The sequence below is a fragment of the Rhinolophus sinicus genome, chromosome 1 (genome assembly GCF_057876585.1).
Source record: "Rhinolophus sinicus isolate RSI-liver-muscle chromosome 1, RSI-T2T, whole genome shotgun sequence".
NCBI classification, from domain to species: domain Eukaryota; kingdom Metazoa; phylum Chordata; class Mammalia; order Chiroptera; family Rhinolophidae; genus Rhinolophus; species Rhinolophus sinicus.
The window spans coordinates 90,632,646-90,654,419 of NC_142501.1; the positions used below are offsets into that span (position 1 = coordinate 90,632,646).

Genomic DNA, 21,774 nt, shown 5'->3' on the forward strand with positions numbered 1-21,774 from the left:
AGAAAAAGTAGAAAATTTTAATGACCTCTGTTTCTGCTTCCAAAGAAATTTGTTTTCATGTTGGTGTATTTCCTGCTAGTAATTTTTGTTACCAGAGTTTTGTCCTTACTATGAAGTAGGAGATGGGTAGAGGGTCTGTCTCCTTACCTGCATTGCCACAGAGGACAGCCCGGCTCCTCTTCACTCCACATCTAACACCCCCAAGCTCCCAGTGAGGGGAGACTTGTTAGCCATTCAACAACCAATCACTGAGCACCACGCTCCCTACTGGAAGGGACTGAGAAGGGGCAGATCCAAAAGAGAACAAGACAGAATATTGGACTTCAAGATGCTCTCATGGTGGGGAGGGGGATGGGAGGTTAGACCACTAAATGGAGAGCTAGAGAACTGAAGAAGCACAGGCATGCAGCAGGAACATGGAGGCTGCATTTGGAGATGAGGAAAAAGGCCTGGGAGGTGGAAGTGGAGGTTCTAGTTATGGAACAGCAGGATATGAGGCTAGAAATGTGTGATGGGGGCATATTATAGTAGGTCTTGTGTCTGGGGAGTTTGCCTGTAATTTAATGGATATGGGGAGCCAGCCATTGAAGGCTTTGGAACAGGGATAGGGCAAAATCGAGGCCACGCTTTAGGACCATCAGTCTGAGAGGGGGCTTCCCCTTTCTGGCTCCAGGCCTCTAACACCTCCTTCCTCCACCTCCCCCACCTCCCTTCGCACACTCTAGGTGTGGATGATGGCGCTGACATCCCGAGGGAGCTGGTGGTAGGTATCTATGAAAGGATACAGCAGAAGGAGCTCAAGTCCAATGAGGACCATGTCACGTATGTCACCAAGGTGGAGAAGTCCATCGTCGGCATGAAGACAGTAAGTGCCCACTGCAAAACAGTACTCACTCTGTGGGTGTCACTTCCTCTCCTGTGGCTGCTAAGCACCCCCATATCCCATCTCCTTCCATGTCTCTTTTCCTGACATCTCCCATTGTCCTCCTTGCCTTTCAAAAACATTTTTCCATTACCTGTGCACTTAATAGTTACTGAGTTCCTACTTTGTGTCGGGCACTGCACCCTCTTTTCTCCCCTTGCCTACTTTCCTCATTGCCTCTTGCTCCCAGCTACAGCAGCAGGAGAGACTGAGGTGAGATGTCAGGAAAGACTGCCCAGTGCTCTAGGGTTGAAGCATCTGGCCAGATGGGGAGGTTTATTTAGCGTGGGATGCATACTGGGCATTCCTGGATGGTCCTCCTGAATAGAAGACAGGAAGTGGGTTAAAGTGGGCTCTAGACTGTGGTGTCTCAAACCATTAGGGCACCCTTAGTATTGTCTGTGTCGCAGGCAGTATGTTCAAGATTGCAGTGATTTTTAAGGTGATCATTCTCTACCTATATGACGGCAGAAGCTCTTTATGAAGCTCTGTCTCCATTTCCTCCTCCCTGGGTTGCTGACACAGGGACAGTTTGGGGACCTCACCTGAGGCCGTGCACTGGCTGGTCAGCCGAGCCTGCACAGGGAAGGCCCTTTTCTGCCCAGAGCTTGACTTGCTGAGTTTTCAGCATCTGTTTGGTTTGCAGACACCACTGGAGTAGATTGTTTTACACCCTGGAGCAGATTTGAGGTGTTCCTGTGGTCCCCTCCCTCTTGCGTACTTGTGTTTAGGTGTGTCATGGAGAAAGGGGTCGGGGTGACGTCCTGCAGGCCGTGCCTGGGATGTGGGTTGCCCTCAAGAAGGTCTTGGAGGGAAACAGATTGACAGTGACTGGATGTGAACTATCTGAAAGTACTTATCAACCATCTCCCATCCCTTTATCTCCTCATTTACTCCAGCATAATGAGCCCTTCTCCCTGAGAAGCATGATGAAGGGGCCAGAGCGCCAATGAGGAGAGAGGAGGTTTAGGGTCAAGTTCAGGCCCTGAGATAGAGCCCCGGGCAGCTACCTGCTCTTCTGGGAAATGGGTGCTGTGGGGTGGGGCGCCCGGCGTGAGCTCTGGGGCACTTCCTGCTGAGCACATGCCTCTGTCCAGGTGCTGTCAGTGCCCCATCGTCGCCTGGTCTGCTGCAGCCGGCTCTTTGAGGTGACGGACGTGAACAAGCTGCAGAAGCAGGCCGCACACCAGAGGGAGGTGTTCCTCTTCAACGACCTGCTGGTGGTGAGCGGGCTGGCCGTGGGGGCGCCAGCTGCCCTGCTCAGCCTTAGCAGGGACCCCGAAAGGGACAGGAGGGGCCCTCCCAGATTTCATACCAAATGCTGTGTACTTAGTGGATGAGTTACCTTTTTCACGGCACTTTCACATCATGGGGCGTGAGGCAGCTCAGGCAGAGAGGATCATTCTTACTTAATAAGTTATGAAACTGAGGCACAGAGAGGTTAAGTGATCTGTCCATGGTTCCACAGACATGGTGGAAATGAACTACCGCGTTTCCCCGAAAACAAGACCTAGCCGGACAATCAGCTCTAATGTGTCTTTTGGAGCAAATTTTAATATAAGACTTGGTCTTATTTTACTATAAGACTGGGTCAATATAATATAATATAATATAATATAATATAATGATAATATAATATAACACAATAATATATTTTACTATATTTTACTACTTATTTTACTATATTTTACAGTCTTATTTTACTATAAGACTGGGTCTTTATAATATAATATAATATAGTATAATATAATAATATAATATAACACAATAATATAATATATAATATAATACCGGGTCTAATATAACATAATATAATATGATATAATATAATATGATATGATATGATATGATAATATAACACAATAATATATTTTACTACTTATTTTACTATATTTTACAGTCTTATTTTACTATAAGACTGGGTCTTTATAATATAATATAATATAGTATAATATAATATAATAATGTAATATAATAATATAATATAACAATAATATAATATACATATAATACCGGGTCTAATATAATATAATATAATATAATATAATATAATATAATATAATACCTGGTCTTATATTAATTTTTGCTCCAAAAGAGTCATTAGAGCTGATTGTCTGGCTAGGTCTTATTTTCGGGGAAACAGGGTAGACCCCAGATCGTCCTCCCTGCCATCGAACATGGGGCAGGGAGGGCACAGGGATGCACTTCATGTCCCACAGCTGGGGATGGGGGGATGTGGGCCTGAGCAGAGCACGCGCTGTCCCCAGGCCTGGGAGGATACTGGGGGGCGGGGGAGGGGCGTGTGTGCGTGCGTGCATGTAGCACATCAGTGGGGTACTCATTCTGTGCTCTTGAAAACAGGTATCCATTCCACAAATGTTTAATGAGTGTCCACTGTGTGCCAGGCAGTGTTCTAAGTCCTGGGAACCAGTGGTGAACAGGATCTGGTTTCTGTCCTTCCCTTGTACCCCACACCCTCTCTATCCATGAGTCCTGTTGGCACTACCTCTAAAATTATCCCAACCCTAACGAGCCCGCACTAAGGGCTCTTCCGCAGAGCCAGAAGTGACCCTTCTAGAGTGCAAATCAGGCCTGTTGGCCACGCTTCAGACCCCACCCTGGCTTCCCGGGCAGGAGAAGGAAGTCCCGCCTCCCGCCTAGGGGCCTGCAGGACCTCTGACCTCATTCCCCGGCTCCTCCGTGTTGCTCTGGCACCTTGCCCCAGAGCTGCCTCGCTTGAGCCAGGCTCGGTCCATCTCAGGCCTTTGTTCTTGCTGCTCCTTCTGCTTAAACACTCCTCCCCCCACCCCCCACTTTTGCCCCACTGCCTCCCCCTCTTCATTCAGGCCTCAATTCAAACATCCCCTTTTCACACAGGCCCTCCCTGTCTACCTAGTAGGGAAGCCTGCCCAGTCACTGTCTAATCCTTACCCTATTTCATTTTCTTCAAAACACTTCTCAGTCTCTGAAATTACCTTATTTATTTATCCATTTCTTCACTTTTTTTTCTTCATTATGTTTTATTGACTCTGATGGTCTTCCTCCACCTAGCGCAAGCACCCTGAGGGCAGGGCTCTCTCTGTCTCCCATTCTCCTGCACCCCCAGAGTCCAGCTCATAGAAGGTGCTGAAGAAATATTTGTGTATTGAGCAACTGGCTGATGGAGCTTTCATTTTAGTAGGGGAGGGAGATTGAAAAAAAAGAATTAACAAGACAAACAAGATAATATCATACTGAGAGGAAGATGCTATGAAGACAATAAAACAGGGTGATAGGATAGAGAGTGACTGGAGTTAAGGTGGATGTTTCTGTTTGCTTTGTTTTTGTTTGTTTTTAAATAGGATGGTCAAGGAAGGAATCTCTCAGAAGGTAGCATCTGAGTTAAGATCTAAGTAATGAGAGTAATCCCGCCATGAAAAAAGCTGCAGGGAAAGTTGTGGAAAGGGAAAAGCATGTGCAAATGGCCTGCGGTGGACTGAGCCTGCCTTGTTCAATCTACAGAAAGGAAGGAAGCGTGGCTTGAGCATAAGCCATAGTAAGGCAGGGACCAGATTGGGGGGGCAGGAAGCATGGATTGGCTTCTTCTAAGTGCAGTGGGAGTCGCCACTGGAGGGTTTTATGCAGTGAAAAAAGAAATTGATAGAATGGGTGTTTATATGTGTGTGTATATGTATACATGTGTGTGCATGTATCATGAATAATAAATGTGCATGTATCTGCGTGTGTGTTTGCTGTGTGTTTGTGATTATCCCTGGGGGTTCACACAGCCAGGTGTGCACACGCATGTAATACCCATCGGTGCGTCTCTGTCTCCCTCGTGAGCAGATTCTCAAACTTTGCCCGAAGAAGAAGAGCTCCTCCGCATACACGTTCTGCAAGTCGGCCGGCCTGCTTGGCATGCAGTTCCACCTCTTCGAGAATGAATGTAAGTCCCAGTGGGCCCCAGAGACCTGGCAGACGGTGGTCAGAGGAGGCTGAGGGTTGTAGGAGGCTGGCAGGGGCAAGCACGCTGCGCTGGCTCCAGCCTCATGCCTCACCCGCTGCTGCTCACGGCCCGTGGGCCTGGGGTCTGGTTTCCAGATTACTCTCATGGCATCACCCTGGTGACCCCGCTCTCGGGCTCTGAGAAGAAGCAGGTGTTGCATTTCTGTGCCCTGGGCTCGGACGAGATGCAGAAGTTTGTGGAGGACCTGAAGGAATCCATTGCCGAAGTGACGGAGCTGGAGCAGATCCGGGTCGAGTGTAAGGACACGGGCTCCCCAGGGCCGTGAGGTGCTGGGCAGGGAGGGGGCCAGCTGCCTGTCAGGTAGCTGGCACACAGAAATGACTCTGACTCCTTCCCCCACTTTGGGGTGAATGTGAGGTGAGCCAAGGACCCTCCTGCCATCCAAACCCTCACCCATCCCCAGCCCACGGTACCATCACAACCCCATGTGGGTGCCCTGCTCTTCATGTTTCTTCACAATTTATTTCATTTCTTTCATCTCTTTAATCTTGAATCATCCCTTCCCTGCCACACACACTTTATTTTTCATAACGTTGTCTTTTTGAAGAGCCCGGGCTGATTTTCTGACTATCCCTTATCTTAGAGTTGGCTTCCTGTTCCTCTAAGGAAGGTCTTCATGCTGGATTGTTCCAATTCAGGCATTTTGATATATCTAGTGGTTACTGGTTGCTTTTTGGTTTAAGAAAAGAGCAGTGATGACCTGCAACATATGCCCATTTACAAGCTCTTACTATTTAAGCAGGGCAATGGCTTCAGATAGCCTTTAAGACAAACAAATAAGGATGGATTCAGAAAGTAAAACAAAAAATAAAAATCGACTTCAGGTCTGCCTCATCCAGCTACTTGGAAAAGGATTTCCAAATTCACATAAATCCGTTAGGCAACAGGAAAGGCAGTGGGAGTTTCTGAGCAGGGGTCCAGTATGACCGAGTGGTGCTTTTTAATCAGCGTCTTGGGTCACCGACTATGGACCAGGCAGTTTGTTTATATTCCACTGATCCTAACAGTGGTGCTGCAAAGTAGGTGCATACATCCCATTTGACAGATAAGACTCAGAGAAGTTACGGGGTGTGTCCAAAGTCATGCAGCTCAGAAGCAGAGGAGCTGGAATTTGCATGTAAGTCTGATATCTAGGTTCATGGCCTTTCTACTCTGATAGTGAGAGAAGAGGTTCTGTTGATAGTTTCCTAAGAAAACAACTAAATCAGGTTAAAACAAAAACCCACCAGAACAGAGTATAAAGCAGGTAACTGATTGGGTGGAGGAGTGTATAAATTCCCTTTCTGTACTCTGTTGGCCTACCTGAGTTCAGCAGTATAACAAACAGTCTTTGCAAGGGCTGGGCTGGATACTCAGAGATGCCACCTCGGCTGTTGACTTTGAACATTCTTAAGGGGACACCCTGAAATGGCTTCACTTCTCTCATTGTCAAAATGTCACAGATGGCTCCACACAGCCCTGGGGAGCCAGAGTGGGCCGATGGGCACCAGCATTGCTGGAAGAGGCACCTTTTCCCCCATCAGCCAGGGAACAGCACATCATATCTCTCCCCAAAGTACAAAGGGGTCGATATTGCCAGAATCTGTATGTGCAAGGGTACATGTCCTCTCCCGCTGTTTAGAGGGCAGGAGAGCAGGGAGAGAGGCTCACATCTGGCTCTTATTCTTCAGATGGAGAGGTACTGTATTTCCCTGAAAATAAGACCTAGCCAGACCATCAGCTCTAATAAGTCTTTTGGAGCAAACCTTAATATAAGACTTGGTCTTATTTTCAGGGAAACACAGTAATTCTTGCCACAGAGGTGAGTAGTAGTGTCCTCATTTTACAAATAAGGAAACTGAGTCTAACAGAGCTTAAGGAAGTTGTCCAAGTTCACAGTCAGTGACAAAACAAGATCTGCTCCAGGCTCGTTGGACTCCCTGCCTATAACTATGATGCTGATTCCTCCAAAGCCAAGAGAGCCCCTCTGCAGGGAGAGAGACGACTCTCAGTTCAGTAAAAAATACTTCGTATTGATTGATGGTGTGGTTCAGGCAAATCAGGACAAATTGTTTTGGTTTAGGGGTTTGCAGGCTGGTGTCCCTGGATTGTAGACAACCAGAAAGGCAGAAAATGGGACCCAGGAGAGTTGCTTTAATAAAAGGAACTTGAGTTATGTCTCCTGGAAGAGAGAAGCTGCAGGAGTGATTTAATAATGCCTGTCAAATCTCCAAGGATGGTAACTGGCAGTTCTCTAGTAGCACTGAGAGAAGAACAAGAAGGAACGGGTTTGCAGTCTAGTGAGAGAATTTCAAGTGGAGTCCCAAGACAGCCGCCCTGCCATGCGGGCTGTGAGGCACCAGCAGGCCCCCGGGCACTTGGGGTCTCCTCCTGTGGAGACCTCTGAAAACCCCAGGAAGTGCAGCGGGCCAGGGCGGCTCAGTCGTGGGGGAAGCATGGTGGGCAGGCTAGCTGTCTCTAGCCACTGCTAAGGTCTGCTTTGCCAAGTGCTTCTCGCGCATTGTCCTAAAAGCTACTATTTATTGAGCACTTGCCGCAAGCCAGGCCTTGGTCTAAGTGCCTTAATGTATTTCCTCATGTAATCCTGTTAATGACACTGAAGTGGTCGCTGCTGCCCCTCAAGTGAGACACGGAGAAGTTAACTAACTTGCCTAAAGCTACGCAGCTAGGAAATTTCAGAACCAGGATTGAAACCCACACAGCCTACCGTCTTCTTCTTAACCTCTTCTACTGCCTCTCTGACATTCAAGCAGGTACTGTCATCCCCACATACAGATGAAGAAACGGAGACGCTAGAGGTCATTTAAGTTGCCGTGAAGTGGGGTGCCAGACGCTGAGTCCCATGTTTTGTAGCATGTGTTAGGGATTTGTCCCCTTCCTCCTCTCCTTGTGCCCTCATTTCTTCTTCCCCTCTGTGTGGTGGACGTTAGGGCTTCTCCCTGTTCATAGCTTCTCCATTCCCTAGGGGAGCTGGAGAAACAGCAGGGAGCAAAGACGCTCTCCTTCAAGTCCGGAGGAGCCCAGGTGGACCCACAGTCGAAGCAGGGATCCCCTACAGGTGAGCCTGGGCTCTGCTCCGGAGTTCCAGACCCCAGGCCTGAATGGCCAGGGTCCGGGCCACGTGGAAGCCACTCGCTGCCCCTGGGCTTGGGTTCCTGGGGGAGTCGGGTGAGGGAAGTGCTCATTTCCATGGCCGTCTCTTCCTGCTGAGGGGCTCCAGGCTTACTGTCACGGGGCCTTAGGAGTGGGAGTGAGGAGGAAGCGGAGAGACTGCACTAAGGCAGGGTCCACGTGAAACGGCCAGGCCGAGGCCTATCACCTGGCCCAGGGCGGGTGTCTCCTACCCTCCCACACCTGGGCTCGCTGAAGACTGCTGGCTCACTGGGGGTGACGGAACTCTTCACTCCCCGTGAATGAATCCAGCTTCAGGCTTTGTACCCCCTTAGCCACTTTCTCTAGACTCGCTTCCTTCCTCCCACTGACAGCTGGCCACCTCCCTTCTCCTTGTTCTCCCCTGACCCCTACCCGCAGGGAGCACGGGAGGACTCACGGCCACCTTCACTGCACCAGGCCCAAATGAAAAAGAATTTGAAGGAGAGGTGGCATGAGAATTAAATGCCATCCCAACAAAAGCCCAGCACTGTGCACTCATTCATTCACTCAGGCATTTATTCCTACATGGAACATTGACCGAGTACCTGCTCGGTGCCCCCGCTAAGCCCTGGAAAGCAGGGACCAGCAGCCTTGAGCTGAGAAACTCCAGCGGGTTTCGTGCTGTCCACAGCCCTCAGTGATGGCCCTGATGCCATGTTGCTGTGGCAGACAGCATCACAGGATGGGTCACACCAACTGGGAGATGGGATTCATTTTCCAAGCACGACTTAGGGCTCTTTTAACTGTGTGGAGATTCTCACTGTGATGTCATCTCCCATGAATGGGTTTGACGAATCATGCATTCATAATTCTCCCTCCTGCCTGATTTTCAGCTGGCCCCTTCATTTCTATCAGGTCACAGTACTTGGGTCGCTGCTTGTTTTCGCAGCTGTTTAAACTCCAGAGCCGAATCTCAGCTGTGACTGATTCCCTGACAGCCCACCACACAGCCTGCACCCCAACCTGCCTCTTTTAAGCTGCAGCCCCTGGTCAGACCAGGATGTGTGTCTCTCGAGGCCTGTCTATCAGGTGCCTCCATATGGGGTGCTTCTTGGTCCCAAACATGGCACACCTCCCTCTTGTGCTACTGAAAGCAGAAGGATGAGCACAGCTTGGGAATTGGCACCCCCACATCCCGGGGGTGTGAGAAATCAGAGGAGCCCCGGGATGCATGCTGAGCAGGGGGTGGTGGAGCCAGAAAAAGTCATCAACCTGTCCCTGGGGGTCCAAAGGGTCCCCAGTGCTGAGCCTGTCCAGCCAGAACACCCTTGTAGCAATTACAGAGCCATTATTGGCTCTGGTGAGTGCCAGACCCTGTGGTGAGTGCCGTACAGGTCTCAGCTCACCGAATCCTCACTAGTCAGCTAAGCAGCAGGGATGGGAACAAAAAAAGAAACGTGGCCCCTCCCTCAAGGAGCCTGTATTTGAAGGAGACTGATTAATGCAGTGCTATGACCAGGAGAGCCTTCCTTGTGTTTCTGGGAGCTAAGAACCAGTGCCAGCTCATAACCAACTTGCACAGTCCACGTTGGGAAGGCTTTGACTGTGGGTGAATTAGACTCAACAATGCCCACGTCAGGAGGAATGTCAGAGATTTTCTGCTCTGTGGAGGCCCAGAGAGGTGTAACATCTTGCCCAAAGTCACACAGCTATTAAGTGGAGGAATTGGGCTCTAACTTCCAGTCCACTGTCCCTGGGGGGTGCATCTCAGTCAGCAGTGAGTCTTACTACCCACACCCTATAATTGCAGGCATGCTCATTTTGGGGGCGTGGCGGGGGGCAGGGGTTTGTACTGGGCCGGGTGGAGAATGAGCCCTGTGCTCTTTGCATTCAAAGCCAAAAGGGAAGCTGCCCTGGGGGAGAGACCTACAGAGAGCACGGTGGAGGTAAGTGGAGGCCTGGTTGCCCAGGTGAGTGATTCTGTGGCCCCGCTTGTCCTTCTTCTCACCGTCTCTGTTGTTTCTCTTCTCAGGTATTAATCAATGCCTCCCCAGCCCGACTCACCACTTTACCAATTTCAAGAGATACAATTAAAAGTTACTGCTAGCATGGGCAATGCCATGGTCCCAGCGCCTAACTAAACTGCAGCACTTTCTCCCACCCCCAGGCTGGCTTGCCCCAGCTGATTGCCCTCCAAGGCCCAGGACCCAGACTAACGCCAAGCAGATGGAGCCCATGTGCCTCCACTGTGACCCCTCCCACACACCCCCAAACCCACGTCCTCCGCACACTGCTCACGGATCCCCTAATACCTGCTAGATCAGAGAACCCAGTATTCCCTTTCCCTCAAGGCCTCCCATCCTCCATGAAGGAGCCTGGACCCCCTCCGTAGAGTCACCTTCCAGGATGGACGCTGCCCTCCCAGGTGCCTCTTAGGGACGTTGGAGACTTGAGAGTGGGGGCAGCTGGGAAGGTGGAGCTTCTCCCTGGAAGAGCTGGTCCATCTGGAAAGCTGGCCATGGGGTAGGGATGTGTGCAGCTGAAAATGAGAAAGAGTAGGCTTGCGTTGTCTTAGGGTTTTTCTGGGGGACGAGCTTGTCTATCTGAAGACTGTCCATGTTGGAGGGAAGGGCAGCCGTCCTCAAGCCACATAGGAAGAGACTGGGGAAGTAACAGCAGCAGCCAGTCCTTCTCAGGCCCCAAAAGTTTCACCTGGGAGACATGCAGTTGCCCCTGCAAGCCTTGCTGGGCGCCAGTCCTCCTGCACTGGCTCCCCTTGAACCCCAATGAGCCCCTCACTCCTTTTCTGCCAGGCCTCCAGGGACCACTAGCTGCTCACACAGACACCTCCTTTCCCAACCCCCTCTCCAAACTGAAGGAGCCTCCACTTAGAAGTCTGAGGGAGGAGCCCCGCCCACCAGCCTAATCTGGGGGAAGCCGCAGGATACCCCAGGAAAGCCCAGTTCCTTCTCTCTCCTCATGGTCCCCCACCCCCCACACACCTGTGTCTGGAGGAGGCACCTTTACACGGAGGAGCTTCCTGCCCCAGCAGCTGACAAGCCCCCGGGTGGGTATTCCATCCCCTGCCCTCTCCTCCCCTGTCTTCCTGCAGCTGCCCATTCTCTAGCCTTGCAGATAAACACAATTACCAGCGCTCCCACTGGTTCTGCCAGCCCTGCCCATGCCTCAGCCTGACCTGCACAGGGAGGTCAAGCGATCTGATGGCCCGTCCTCCCCACCCACCCTGCCCAGAGGGCCCTGTGGCTATCTGCAAGGCTGCCTCGCCCAGCTAGCCCCAGGGCCCCGCCAGCCTCTGCTCCCTCCCTGCCCTGGCCTCTCAGCTGAACCTCCAGCTCTCTTGTCCTCTGCCCTCTCTCTGTCATTCTGTCGTTGCTGGGCCGGGCCCCTCTGGCAGGTGCTTCTCCATCTTCTCTGAGCCATCTGACCTGCTACTCATGTTCCATCGTCAATCCCTCTCTCTGTCTCTCTCTCTGTCTCTCTCTCTGTCTCTCTGTCTCTCTGTCTCTCTCTCTCTCTCTCTCTCTCTCTCTCTCTCTCTCTCTCTCTCTCTCTCCTTTCTCTCATCAGCAGGGAGGTGAGAAGGGGGTCAGAATGAGAGAATGTTTTGCTGTCATTTCCTGCTTTTCACATACTATTAAAGATAAGTGATCAGGCTGAGGTGAGGAGGGAGGTGAGACAGTGGAGGTGGAATCAGAAAGCAGGAGGTGAAGAGGAGGAGCAGGATGAAACCAGGAGCTGTGGGCCACGTGGGGGGGCAGCTGAGAGGAGGAGGGAGGAGGCTCAGTGAGTCTGAACTGGGGCAGCTTGGCGTCTGCCTACAGCGGGGCAGCTGTAGTGTCTGGGGGGAGACAGCAGCAGAGACAAAAGCCCGTGCCTGCTCTCAGCCACTTTTCTCCTGGGGAATAACTCAGAATACAAGCAAGTGGGGAAAGGAGCCGGTCCCCTCCAGCAGTGATGGACAGAGGCCTTCTGCCTGAATGAGGACCACAGAGGGCTCTCCAGGAAGAAGGTGGGCCCCAGCCATGCTCTCAGCCTGCCAAGGCAGTGAGGGGCAAACTAATTCCCTCCGTCATTAGTTTGGGGGAATCTCAGTGCTGCCAAGGCTGGAAGTTGAGAATGAAGAGCAAAGCTTACAGCAAGCTGAGCATGGCACAGGGGGCTTGTGAATATTGAAGAGAAGAGAAAGAAGGGGGCTTGGGGAGCTGTGGAGAGGGAAGCAGCCCCCTGGGAGTGCACAGACCTGGGAATGGGGGGGAGTCCCTGCAATTGCACCTTCTGCCAAAAGATAGGGTTAGGATCTGCTGGATTAAGGCTCTGAGATAGTGTTGGCCTGGGCCATCCTGGTCTAGGCCTGAGGATAAGGTCCCCTCCCTGTGGCCTGGGTCCCCACCCCCATGCTCTGAGCAGCTGGTCCTGGGTTGTGGTAGCAAGGAAAGTAGGAAGCATCCTCAGAGAGAAGGGCCACCCCCTAAAGGGCTCAGGCGTCAAAAGGAGGTTGTGGTATTGACATACCACATATCTACAGCCTGGGAACTTGGGATGAGGAATTAAACCCCTCTCCTTCCAGAATCCTTTAGCCTCCCTTCCACCCTTGTCTTACCCTTCCCCTGCTAGCAAGAGGAGGCCAGGCTGGTCCACAGTGACCTCCACGGTCAGCGGGAGAGGGCCCCCTCTTCATGCCCCACCTAGGGGATAAAGATTAGAGTCCTTTTTGGGTACCCTTCCTGCAGCAGAACAAATTTAGCCAGGACCCAGGTTGGGCCAGAAAGGCAGCTGGGAACCTGACTCTGGCCTCAGCTCTCTGGACTGCCCCTGAATGGGTGGTCGTGGCTTTGGGGAGTCTGAGAGGATGGGGTAGGTCGGGATCACCCCTGCAGTGTCCCTGGCATTCTGGAGTTTGGGTGCCTTCCTGATGCCAATGTAACAATGAGGCTTCCCCTCTAACAAAGCCAGGGGAGGAGAGGGGCTGCTGGGCCCTGTTCCTGGGTCCTCCCTTTGTCCTTGAGTCACCCCTGGGAGGCGGGGAGGGAGCAAAGACACTGCTTTTCAAGCTCAAAGGCCAGGAGAGAGGAAGGTGAGGAGAAGTTTGCTGTGGCCCAAAGCCACCCAGCAGGTCCAGGAAGTCAGACTGCAGAGCTATGCAGACCCTGATGGTCATCTGGTCCAATGGCCCCTCTCACAGAGGAGCTGAGGCTGCTCACGGCCGCTGGCGGAACACGCCAGTCTCTTGACTGTACCCGGTGTCGGAACCTCTGTCAGCAACCATTTGTCTCCGGGTGGAGAGATGGGGACTGGGTGAAGGTGAGGGCTGAGAGCCCCTAATGGGCACAGGAGCCAGGGAAGGGGAGCAGGGAGGCTCAGGGTAGCCAGTCCTAGTAGCTGGGAATTAGTCCTGTAACATTTCATGCTTCTCTGGCTGTTTCTAAACTAGGTGTCAATTCACAACAGGCTTCAAACGTCCCAGCACAACTCCGGGCTGGGGGCCGAGAGGGGAGCTCCGGCGCCACTGCCAGACCCGCAGCCTAGCCCCCCGAGAGAGCAGCCCCTGCCGCCGTTGCCGCCACCGCCACCCACACCCCCGGGGACCCTGGTGCAGTGCCAGCAAATTGTCAAGGTCATTGTCCTGGACAAGCCCTGCTTGGCACGCATGGAGCCCCTGCTAAGCCAGGCTCTCTCCTGCTACGCCTCCTCCTCCTCCGACTCCTGCGGCTCCACACCCCTGGGTGGCCCAGGCTCCCCAGTGAAGGTCATCCACCAGCCCCCGCTGCCCCCACCCCCGCCCCCCTACAACCACCCTCACCAGTACTGTCCACCCGGCTCCCTGCTGCACCGGCGCCGCTACTCCAGCGGCTCCAGGAGCCTGGTGTAGACTCTGCCCCCATGCTGCTGTCCCAGGAGGGCTGTCACCAGGGTCCCTGGACTACACCCAGCGCCCCTTCACTGCTCCTCACACCCTGGCACACTGCGTTCCTGGTCACCATCACTGTCATTTTGGGAAGAGAACCCCAGTCCCTGGCACCTGAGTTTGCCTCACCCGACCATGCTTCCCTTATTTAGTTGAGCGCCTTGCCCCCAAATCTGGAGACACCACCGCACTGTCCCAGGCCCTGTGCAGCCAGGCACGGCCAGGCCTCCTCGTCTTCCTGCCACCACTCACCACATGGACCGTGGACTGAGAGAACAGGAGCTGGGGGCCTACCCAGCCTCTGGGTCGAGTGTGTTGGGCCCCAGGCCTCAGGCCGGAAGGGTGGCACGAGGGGCTGGGAGCCAGTGCCTGAGCACTGGACAGAAGGTGGCTGGGCTCCCTGCTCAGCTTTAGGGGCTGCACTGGGTAGAGGAGGGGCACCCTGGATCCCTGGAAGGACTAGGGGATGGGAGTGTGAGGAGCGGGGCTTTCTCTGCTGCCCCTGCCCCCTCTCCAATCTTGGCAGTCTCGGGAGGCTGCTCGTCTGTCCCCAAGGATGTTGGCTGTCCTGACCATGTCCTCCCCCTCTTCCCAGGACCTTCTCTTTCTCGGAGAAGCCCAGGGCTGCCCAGACTCCAGGAAAGTTGTGAGAGAGAGCGGAGAGAAGGCAGACCACTCTCAGCTTCTTTAGTTCAATTCAACAAGGCTGTGGAATCATGAGGTCATATATCTACAAAATGCACCTTTCTGGAATTTTAGTTCCCTAGCCCCAAATAATACCCAGCCAACATAAAGTGTGCACCGGCCATAAACAAACACATGTGAGAACCAGGTTAACTTCTCCCACTGTGGAAGTGGAAATAGGGAGAAGGGGCAGTGGTCTGCCCAGGGGCAAATGCCACCTGGTACGCCCTGTGGACATAGACTTGGGACTGAGACAGGCTCCTTCTTGCATGCCTTCCGTGGCCTCCATGAGGGGTTTGGATGCAGGAGTGGGCGAGAGACCCTGGTGCTCCACAGGCACTTGCATTTCCCTTGCTATCATCCCAAACTCACCTCTCAGCCTTTAAATCTCCCCCATCCGCCTCCCTAGGGAGGCACCAGACCTGCCTCCTGCAAAAGCTGCTCAAAGAGTCCCTCCACCCTTAAAATGGCAAAGGAGAGCAAAATGGGGCCCGCTGACCTACGGGGGCCAAGCAGAATCAGGGAGTCAGCCTTCCTGTGACTCCACGGAGCCTGTGCAGACCCTGTCAAAGGCCTCCAGAGGTACCAGGCCCCCAGTCATGTATAAGCCAGCCTGGACCGGTCCTGGGCCATTGGCCCATTGCTGTCCTTCAGTGAGACACCCCCTCCTACTGGGAACCTGTTATCAAAACGTCCCAAGAGCTGGGAATGGATGTGGGCCAAGTCTAAAGTGAATTTGCCTCTCCTCGACCCACACCCCACTGCAGTCCCGTGGGCTAGCCAGGAGGCCCCGATGCTTCTCCCGCTCTCAGAGCCTCCAGATGACCTAGTTTTGTCCATTTGTGTGTGGTCACCAGACGTCATTATGATGTCACCCAGTGAGTTTATTTCTGGCCCTGTCTTTGTCAGCCCGGTTTCCATAACTTGTGACCAATTTACAGTCTCCTCCCCTGTGGCTCCCCAGCCGACCTGCTTTTCTCCTTGTTGCCTCTCCTGTGTGTCTTCTGTGACAAGGACACGCTAATCCGAGCCTTTTGGAATGGAGTGGCTGACAGATGGTTGCACGAAGTCAGACACCTCTGATGCCCTTGGCCAGGACAGGGATTGCCCCTGAAGAGTGACAGCGGGGCAGCAGGAGCAGAGTGGTGGGAATGGGAGTGAATGAGGGGGGCTGGAAACAGTGGAAGTTACAGATGGGAGTATGAGTTATGAAGGAAGAGACGTTCTGAGGTGGCTGAACATGTTTATGGGGTGGGGACCATGAACGCCAGGGGATGGTGAGGAAGGGGCACAGTCCCAGCCAGCAGGCCTTGTCACCTGCTCACATCATGCTTCTAGCTGACACAGTGCCCCCCCACCCGTGTCAATGGGCACAGCAGCCCTGGCCCCTCCCCCCACCTCTGCTGCAGCCCTGACTTTCCAGACGGGGACCAGCAGAGGTCTTAGGGCTGGCACGCAAAACCTCTCTCTGAAGACCCAGATGCTCGGGTAGTGGGGTTTACCCCCCGCTGCTGCGGGGGCTGCCCTGGGCCCCACTGTCAGCACTGGGAGTCCTGGCCTAGGATGCAGACCAGCCTGTGCTTGTAGAACGCAGGGCAAGCCTGAGCTGTGAGTGACCTGGGGTAAGAGTTCCCAGTGTCTGCATCCTCCCTCTCCTGATCAGCAAGCAGGCTAAGGTTGAGACCCCCTCTGTCACCATCCCCAGAGCCTAACCCTCAGAGACCTAGGACCAGCCTCCTGCCCTCCAGTCCTTGCAGAGGGTTCAGCTGGAGATGCTCACAGGCCCTCCTGCTCTCCCAAGGCTGAGGGGCAGTGCAGTGCTGACTGCATGCCCCGACACAGCCTCCTGGATACGTGTCCAATTACCCCAACATGGCCTCACTCTATCTACTCTCTAGGCCTTATTTTGGGGGGCCTGTGCCCCTCTCTCAATTGTATCCATTTAGCTCCAGCTCCAGAATCAGGAGTGGAGATGGAACGAGCTTTCCCACCCACCTTTGGGCAAGTCCCACCTCTAGATCTGGAGCGAGGCTCTGCCCGGGCAGCTTGACCTAGAAGCCTGCCTATATCCAAAGGCACACACATTTGTCAGCCCTGGGCCCTTGACCTTTGAAATCCTTAACCCCCACCCTACCTGTTCCCTGTAGCCTGCCAGAATGTCTCTTTGTACTCGATAGGCTTCCCTGATAACCATCTATCCGTCTGTCCCTGTGTTCTGCTGTACATACCTTCTTGCTGCACCCTTCCTCCCTGCATACACCCCTTCACTCCGCTGGAGAGAAACCTCTCTAGGGAAAAGCAGGGTGGCTGCACCCAGCAACTAAGCCAAATGGCAAATATTTTGTAACAAAATAGCCCAGAGGTATTTTATCTGTTCAATTCATAGTTTTAGAGATTATATTGAAATATGTCACTTGAGCAAACTGTCGGTTGTGTGTCTTTTGTTCTCCAAGAGGGAGGGCCCACCTTAAATCTGAAGCAAGAGGACATTCCAATGCCCTCAGCCCTGGGGTCTTTAAGGGGCAGCTGGGCAGCCAGGCTGCTCTTCTCTGGCCATGGTGACGTCATCCCTTCTCCCAGGGTAAGGTACTTCTGAGCCAGCATGTGATGGGATTGGAAGTGCTGTCTTATATTAAATGAGGCTTGGGTACGGGGAATCATCTGATGGGAGGGCAGTGGGTCCAAGCTGGGGTGCAGGGCCAAGGAGTTCACACACACGCACATTCACACACACACTCACACTGAGCCAATCAAGAGAGCAGGTTACAATGGAGACCAGGGGCAGCTTCGGAGGGGAAGCACCGTGACTGCCAGTGTGCATCCAGCACAGTGAGAGGCGATGGCTAGAATCCCATCTGCCCTGCTTGACTTTCTGTAATGGAGAGCGAGGGTGTGTTGGGGGGCCTGGGTCCCACTGACGTTGTTTGATCATCTGCCTCGGTTATTTTCCCCAGACATCAGCTCCTGAAGCCCTACCTTGTAATCACAAGGTCTGATTTGACAATCCCTGGGGTGTACTCTTCCTGCCATGCAGGGGGGTCAGACTCAGGTGAAAAGATTGGGGGAATATTGCTGGGAAAAGTGCAGGGAGCCATAGAGTGCAATGGAGCAAACGTTTACCGAGCCCCACAGTGTGCCAGGTCCCCTGTTGGGTGCCGGAGGGGATACCAAGATTCTGCAGAGGGCTATGACAACAGCCAAGTGTCTGTAATGCTGGAGAGAAGACGGAAATCAGGGCTCGAGAGCGACGCAAGGTGCTTGGCAAGCATTCACAGTCACGTGCGATGCTCAGATCAGGTTCCACGATAGGGACTTGACACGGAGTGACTTCTCCTGGCAGGGGAGAGAGGGGAGAGCCTTCCAGCAATGCTGAGCATCAGAGACACTGTGCTGTGGGAGAAAAGCAACTGGCCAGGACGGCTGGTCCAAGGACACTGGAAGGGAATGCAGCTCTTCTGGTGCCCAGAACTCTGAACAGCCAGAACCTTGACAGCTCCTCAGGCTGTGTCCCCTTATCCCCTGTTAAAGGAAAGGCAACGTGACTTAACCCTCCTTCAAGGAAATGGGAAATTCCAGGGAAAGAAGGGCCCAGCTATGACCTGTCCCGTCCTGGGAACTCTTTGACCCAGGAAGCTGAGAACTGGCCCCTTGAGAACTCAGCTAAGCCCAGGCCTGGGAGAGGGCCGAGGGCCAAAAGGACCTGCTGTTCTTTGTGCGGGGACGTGGGGCAGTGCCACCATTCTCCGAGTCTTCTGGCCTCTGAGGTCATCTAGGAAGAATGACCATCCGTCCAGTAAGAGAAGGAGGCCATCCTGTTCTGATAGAGCCTGCTGGTGTTTCAGGCCCCTCTGGATCCATCTGCCATATGATGGAGAGCTGTGGTCAGTGCTGCTCCCTTGTAGTGACCGTTTAGATGGGGAAACTCAAAGTCATCAGCCATTGACTTGGAATGTTTCCAGTAAGGGGCCCGGGATTTGCGGGATTCTGCCTGAGAGCAATGGGCCAGAACAAGATGCCAGTGCTAGAAGTCATGGAAAATTCAACAAGCTCATGAACACCTGCCATGTACCAGGTAATGGTCTGGATGCTGGGATATGCAGTGAACGGGACAAACAACGCTCCTGCTAGCTAGGCATTCCCATTGGGTTGTTCCGTTAAAAGTCAACAAATGAACCAACTTTTTCACATAGCAGATGGTGGTGCAATAGAGGTGATGGGGCGATTTTAGAGTGAACAGTCAAGGGAGACCTTCCAAGAAGGCAGATTCAACAAGGTCAAGGTCAGGTCTGAGGGCAGGTGAGCCAGTCAGAGACCACCCCTACAGGGAGAGTCTGCAAAGGACTATTTCCTGATATATGAATTTACTTACATGAAAATTCTTACTAAATCTTACTTAAATGCATTTAAAAACCACCTTTGTTGAGAAAATAATAAAACTGGGCTTCTAGAAAACCCAGGACAGATGGTCGCCATTACCTGTGGGAAAGGAAGTGGGTTGAAAGCAGGCATCCAGGCTGCTGCAGAAGACAGGGTGGGTGAGGGGAACATTAATGGCTGGGTCCTTAGTCAGACCCCGGCAACCAGTGCAGACCCCAGAAGACAAACAGCGGCAGGAAAGTCTGTCCTGAGCAGCTCCTGAGGAGCAGGCACCCACCCAGGGCTGGCCAGCCGGTAGGCTCTCGTCCACCTCCTCCCCATTCCCCCAATCCAAATGGACTCAGGTTTGCTATTTAAAATAATAACAGGATGGACCATAGCCTATTACCCGCCACTCCTGGGGTTGACAACCCTTCACACCCCAGCGTGACTACATAAAACTGTAGTAAGATTGATTTCTCCTACATCAGGGCTGGCAGAACACCACTGTGGGCCTTGGCACAACTCCTCTCCTTTCCCCAGCTTTGACAGACGTGCCTAATTGATCACAGCTGTTCAGAAGTCACCATCAATCAACATACGTCGACACCAGGATGAAATTAACTTGCCACCCAGCCCTGTTGTCCTCATTGAGCCACCATGAAGGACGCATTTTGGATGGAGGTGGTTCTAGAGCAGGAGGCATGGGCTCAAGCTGTGGGCTATGAGCTCCTGGGCCCAGGAAGACAGGCTTCATGGCAGGGGCTGCTAACGCTTGGTTCCCTGTTCTCAGATTGCTCATGGAAACCAGCTCTGGGAGGGAATCCTGCTTTGTTCCTTAGCTCACTGATGCTCTGCCACAACCATGCTCAGGGCTGCTTTTTTCAAGGACTCCCTACTTGGGCAGCCTGTCAACTCCCTGTGTAGTGGGTCCCCTTAGTTGCTCCAGACACCTCCCACCAATTGCCTCTCCTCTGACCCACAGATTGAACCCTGAAACACAAGATGGCAGCCGGGGCACAGATGCAGATCAGGAGTTCCGGGGAGACGGCACTCAAAGGGACCCTCCACCTCAGGGCAAAGCATGGCCTAGAGAGGCCACCACCAGGCACTGCTGACCTAGGAGAGACCCTTCAGGGGGCAGGTGAGGTGTTCCCTCTAGGGAAGGTGAGGCCCAGACAGAGCCCCGTGGCCTGGAGTTGAAGGCTGAGTCCTCGTCTGCTCCTCAGACGAAGGCAGCCAGGCCCAGAGATAGGCCCCACACCCCAACTTGGAGCCAGAACTGGTCCTACTGGGAAAATTCCATTCTGGAAGAGGCTGGAGGATGAGGGAGCTGGGCTGAGGAGATGAGGAGGAGGGATGGAACACTTTCTTCACACCCGCCCCCATCCCCCCTGCAGGTCCGGATGGCTTCTTTCCCTAGAGAACCAGGCGCCCTACCCCACTAGCCAGCCCCTAGCACCTCAGGGCTTCCTGCTCCCATGACCCTAAAGAACATCAAGGCAGGCCCTGGAAAACTGTGGGAACTAGCCTCAGGGAAGGAGGGAGATCACGGGGAGAACTGGCTCCTGTTCTGTATTCCCAGCTTCCCTGGACAGACTTGCTGCCCACTCCCGCCATGAGCCCCAACCCCCTTTCCTTCCAAGACATCTGGGCTGAGAAATAGCCTCCCACCCTAACCCCACGGGAACAGAAGGCAGGTGTGCAGGAGCCATCTGTGTCCACTGTCAGGGAACCACAGAGTCCCTGAATGTCAGACCTGGAAGCAGACAGGCCAGTTAGTCCAGCTGCTTCCTTTTATGGATAAGGAGACTATTTAACTTAAGCAGTTACAAAAAGCACAGCCGAAGAATCCCAAAATAAACAGAAGGAAGGAAATCAAGATGAAAGCAGACATAATGAAATAGAAAATGCATATACAATAGAAAGGATTAACAAAGCCAAAAGTTAGTTCTAAGAAATGACTGATGAACTTACAAATCTCCGATAAGACTAACCATAAAAGAGAGTCAGCACAGATACATAGCCACGAGGACATGCTTCCTATACTGCAAATGTTTTCTAAATAGAATACTACAAATAAACGATAAACCTATGACAGGAAATTTTAAAACCTTCACAGGATGAACACTATCCTAGAAAAATATCTTACCAAAACTCACTCAAGAATAAATGGGGGGGGGGGGGGGGGGCAGCCGGGTGGCTCAGGCGGTTAGAGCTCCATGCTCCTAACACTGAAGGCTGCCGGTTCGATTTCCACATGGGCCAGTGGGCTCTCAACCACAAGACTGCCAGTTGGATTCCTCAACTCCCACAAGGGATGGTGGGCAGCGCCCCCTGCAACTAAAATTGAACACGGCACCTTGAGCTGAGCTGCCGCTGAGCTCCCAGATGGCTCAGCTGGTTGGAGCCCGTCCTCTCAACCACAAGGTTGCCGGGTCGACTCCCTGCAAGGGATGGTGGGCTGTGCCCTCTGCAACTAGAAAATGGCAACTGGACCTGGAACTGAGCTGCGCCCTCCACAACTAAGATTGAAAGGACAACAACTTGACTTGGAAAAAATCCTGGAAGTACACACTGTTCCCCCCAATAAAAGTCCTGTTCCCCTTCCCCAATTAAAAAAAAAAAAGAATAAATAGAGGGGCAGCTGGTTAGCTCAGTTGGTTAGAGCGCGGTGCTCTTAACAACAAGGTTGCCGGTTTAATCCCCACATGGGCCACTGTGAGCTGCGTCCTCCACAACTAGACTGAAACAACTACTTGACTTGAAGCTGATGGGTCCTGGAAA

The 21,774-nt window shown here is 52.9% G+C and overlaps 1 protein-coding gene across 5 annotated transcripts in view; it reads left to right on the forward strand.

Annotated features, from left to right (window-relative positions):
* IQSEC3 (IQ motif and Sec7 domain ArfGEF 3) overlaps nucleotides 1-17,054 on the forward strand; it is a 103,861-nt gene extending 86,807 nt beyond the window's left edge. The window contains exons 8-15 of one of the 5 annotated variants that reach the window (XR_002135809.3): nucleotides 726-865; nucleotides 2,020-2,145; nucleotides 4,748-4,847; nucleotides 5,003-5,164; nucleotides 7,894-7,986; nucleotides 9,918-9,967; nucleotides 10,054-11,088; nucleotides 13,491-13,629. Coding sequence is in view for 2 of the 5 variants with exons in the window: in XM_019711319.3 (XP_019566878.2) it covers nucleotides 726-865; nucleotides 2,020-2,145; nucleotides 4,748-4,847; nucleotides 5,003-5,164; nucleotides 7,894-7,986; nucleotides 9,918-9,967; nucleotides 13,474-13,911 (1,109 nt within the window). In the remaining 3 variants the exon portion in view is untranslated. Of the gene's footprint in view, nucleotides 1-725; nucleotides 866-2,019; nucleotides 2,146-4,747; nucleotides 4,848-5,002; nucleotides 5,165-7,893; nucleotides 7,987-9,917; nucleotides 9,968-10,053; nucleotides 11,089-13,473 lie in introns of all 5 variants that reach the window. The other 4 variants (XR_002135808.3, XR_002135810.3, XM_019711319.3 and 1 more) reach the window with 4 other exon arrangements.
* The last annotated feature ends 4,720 nt before the right edge of the window (nucleotides 17,055-21,774 follow it).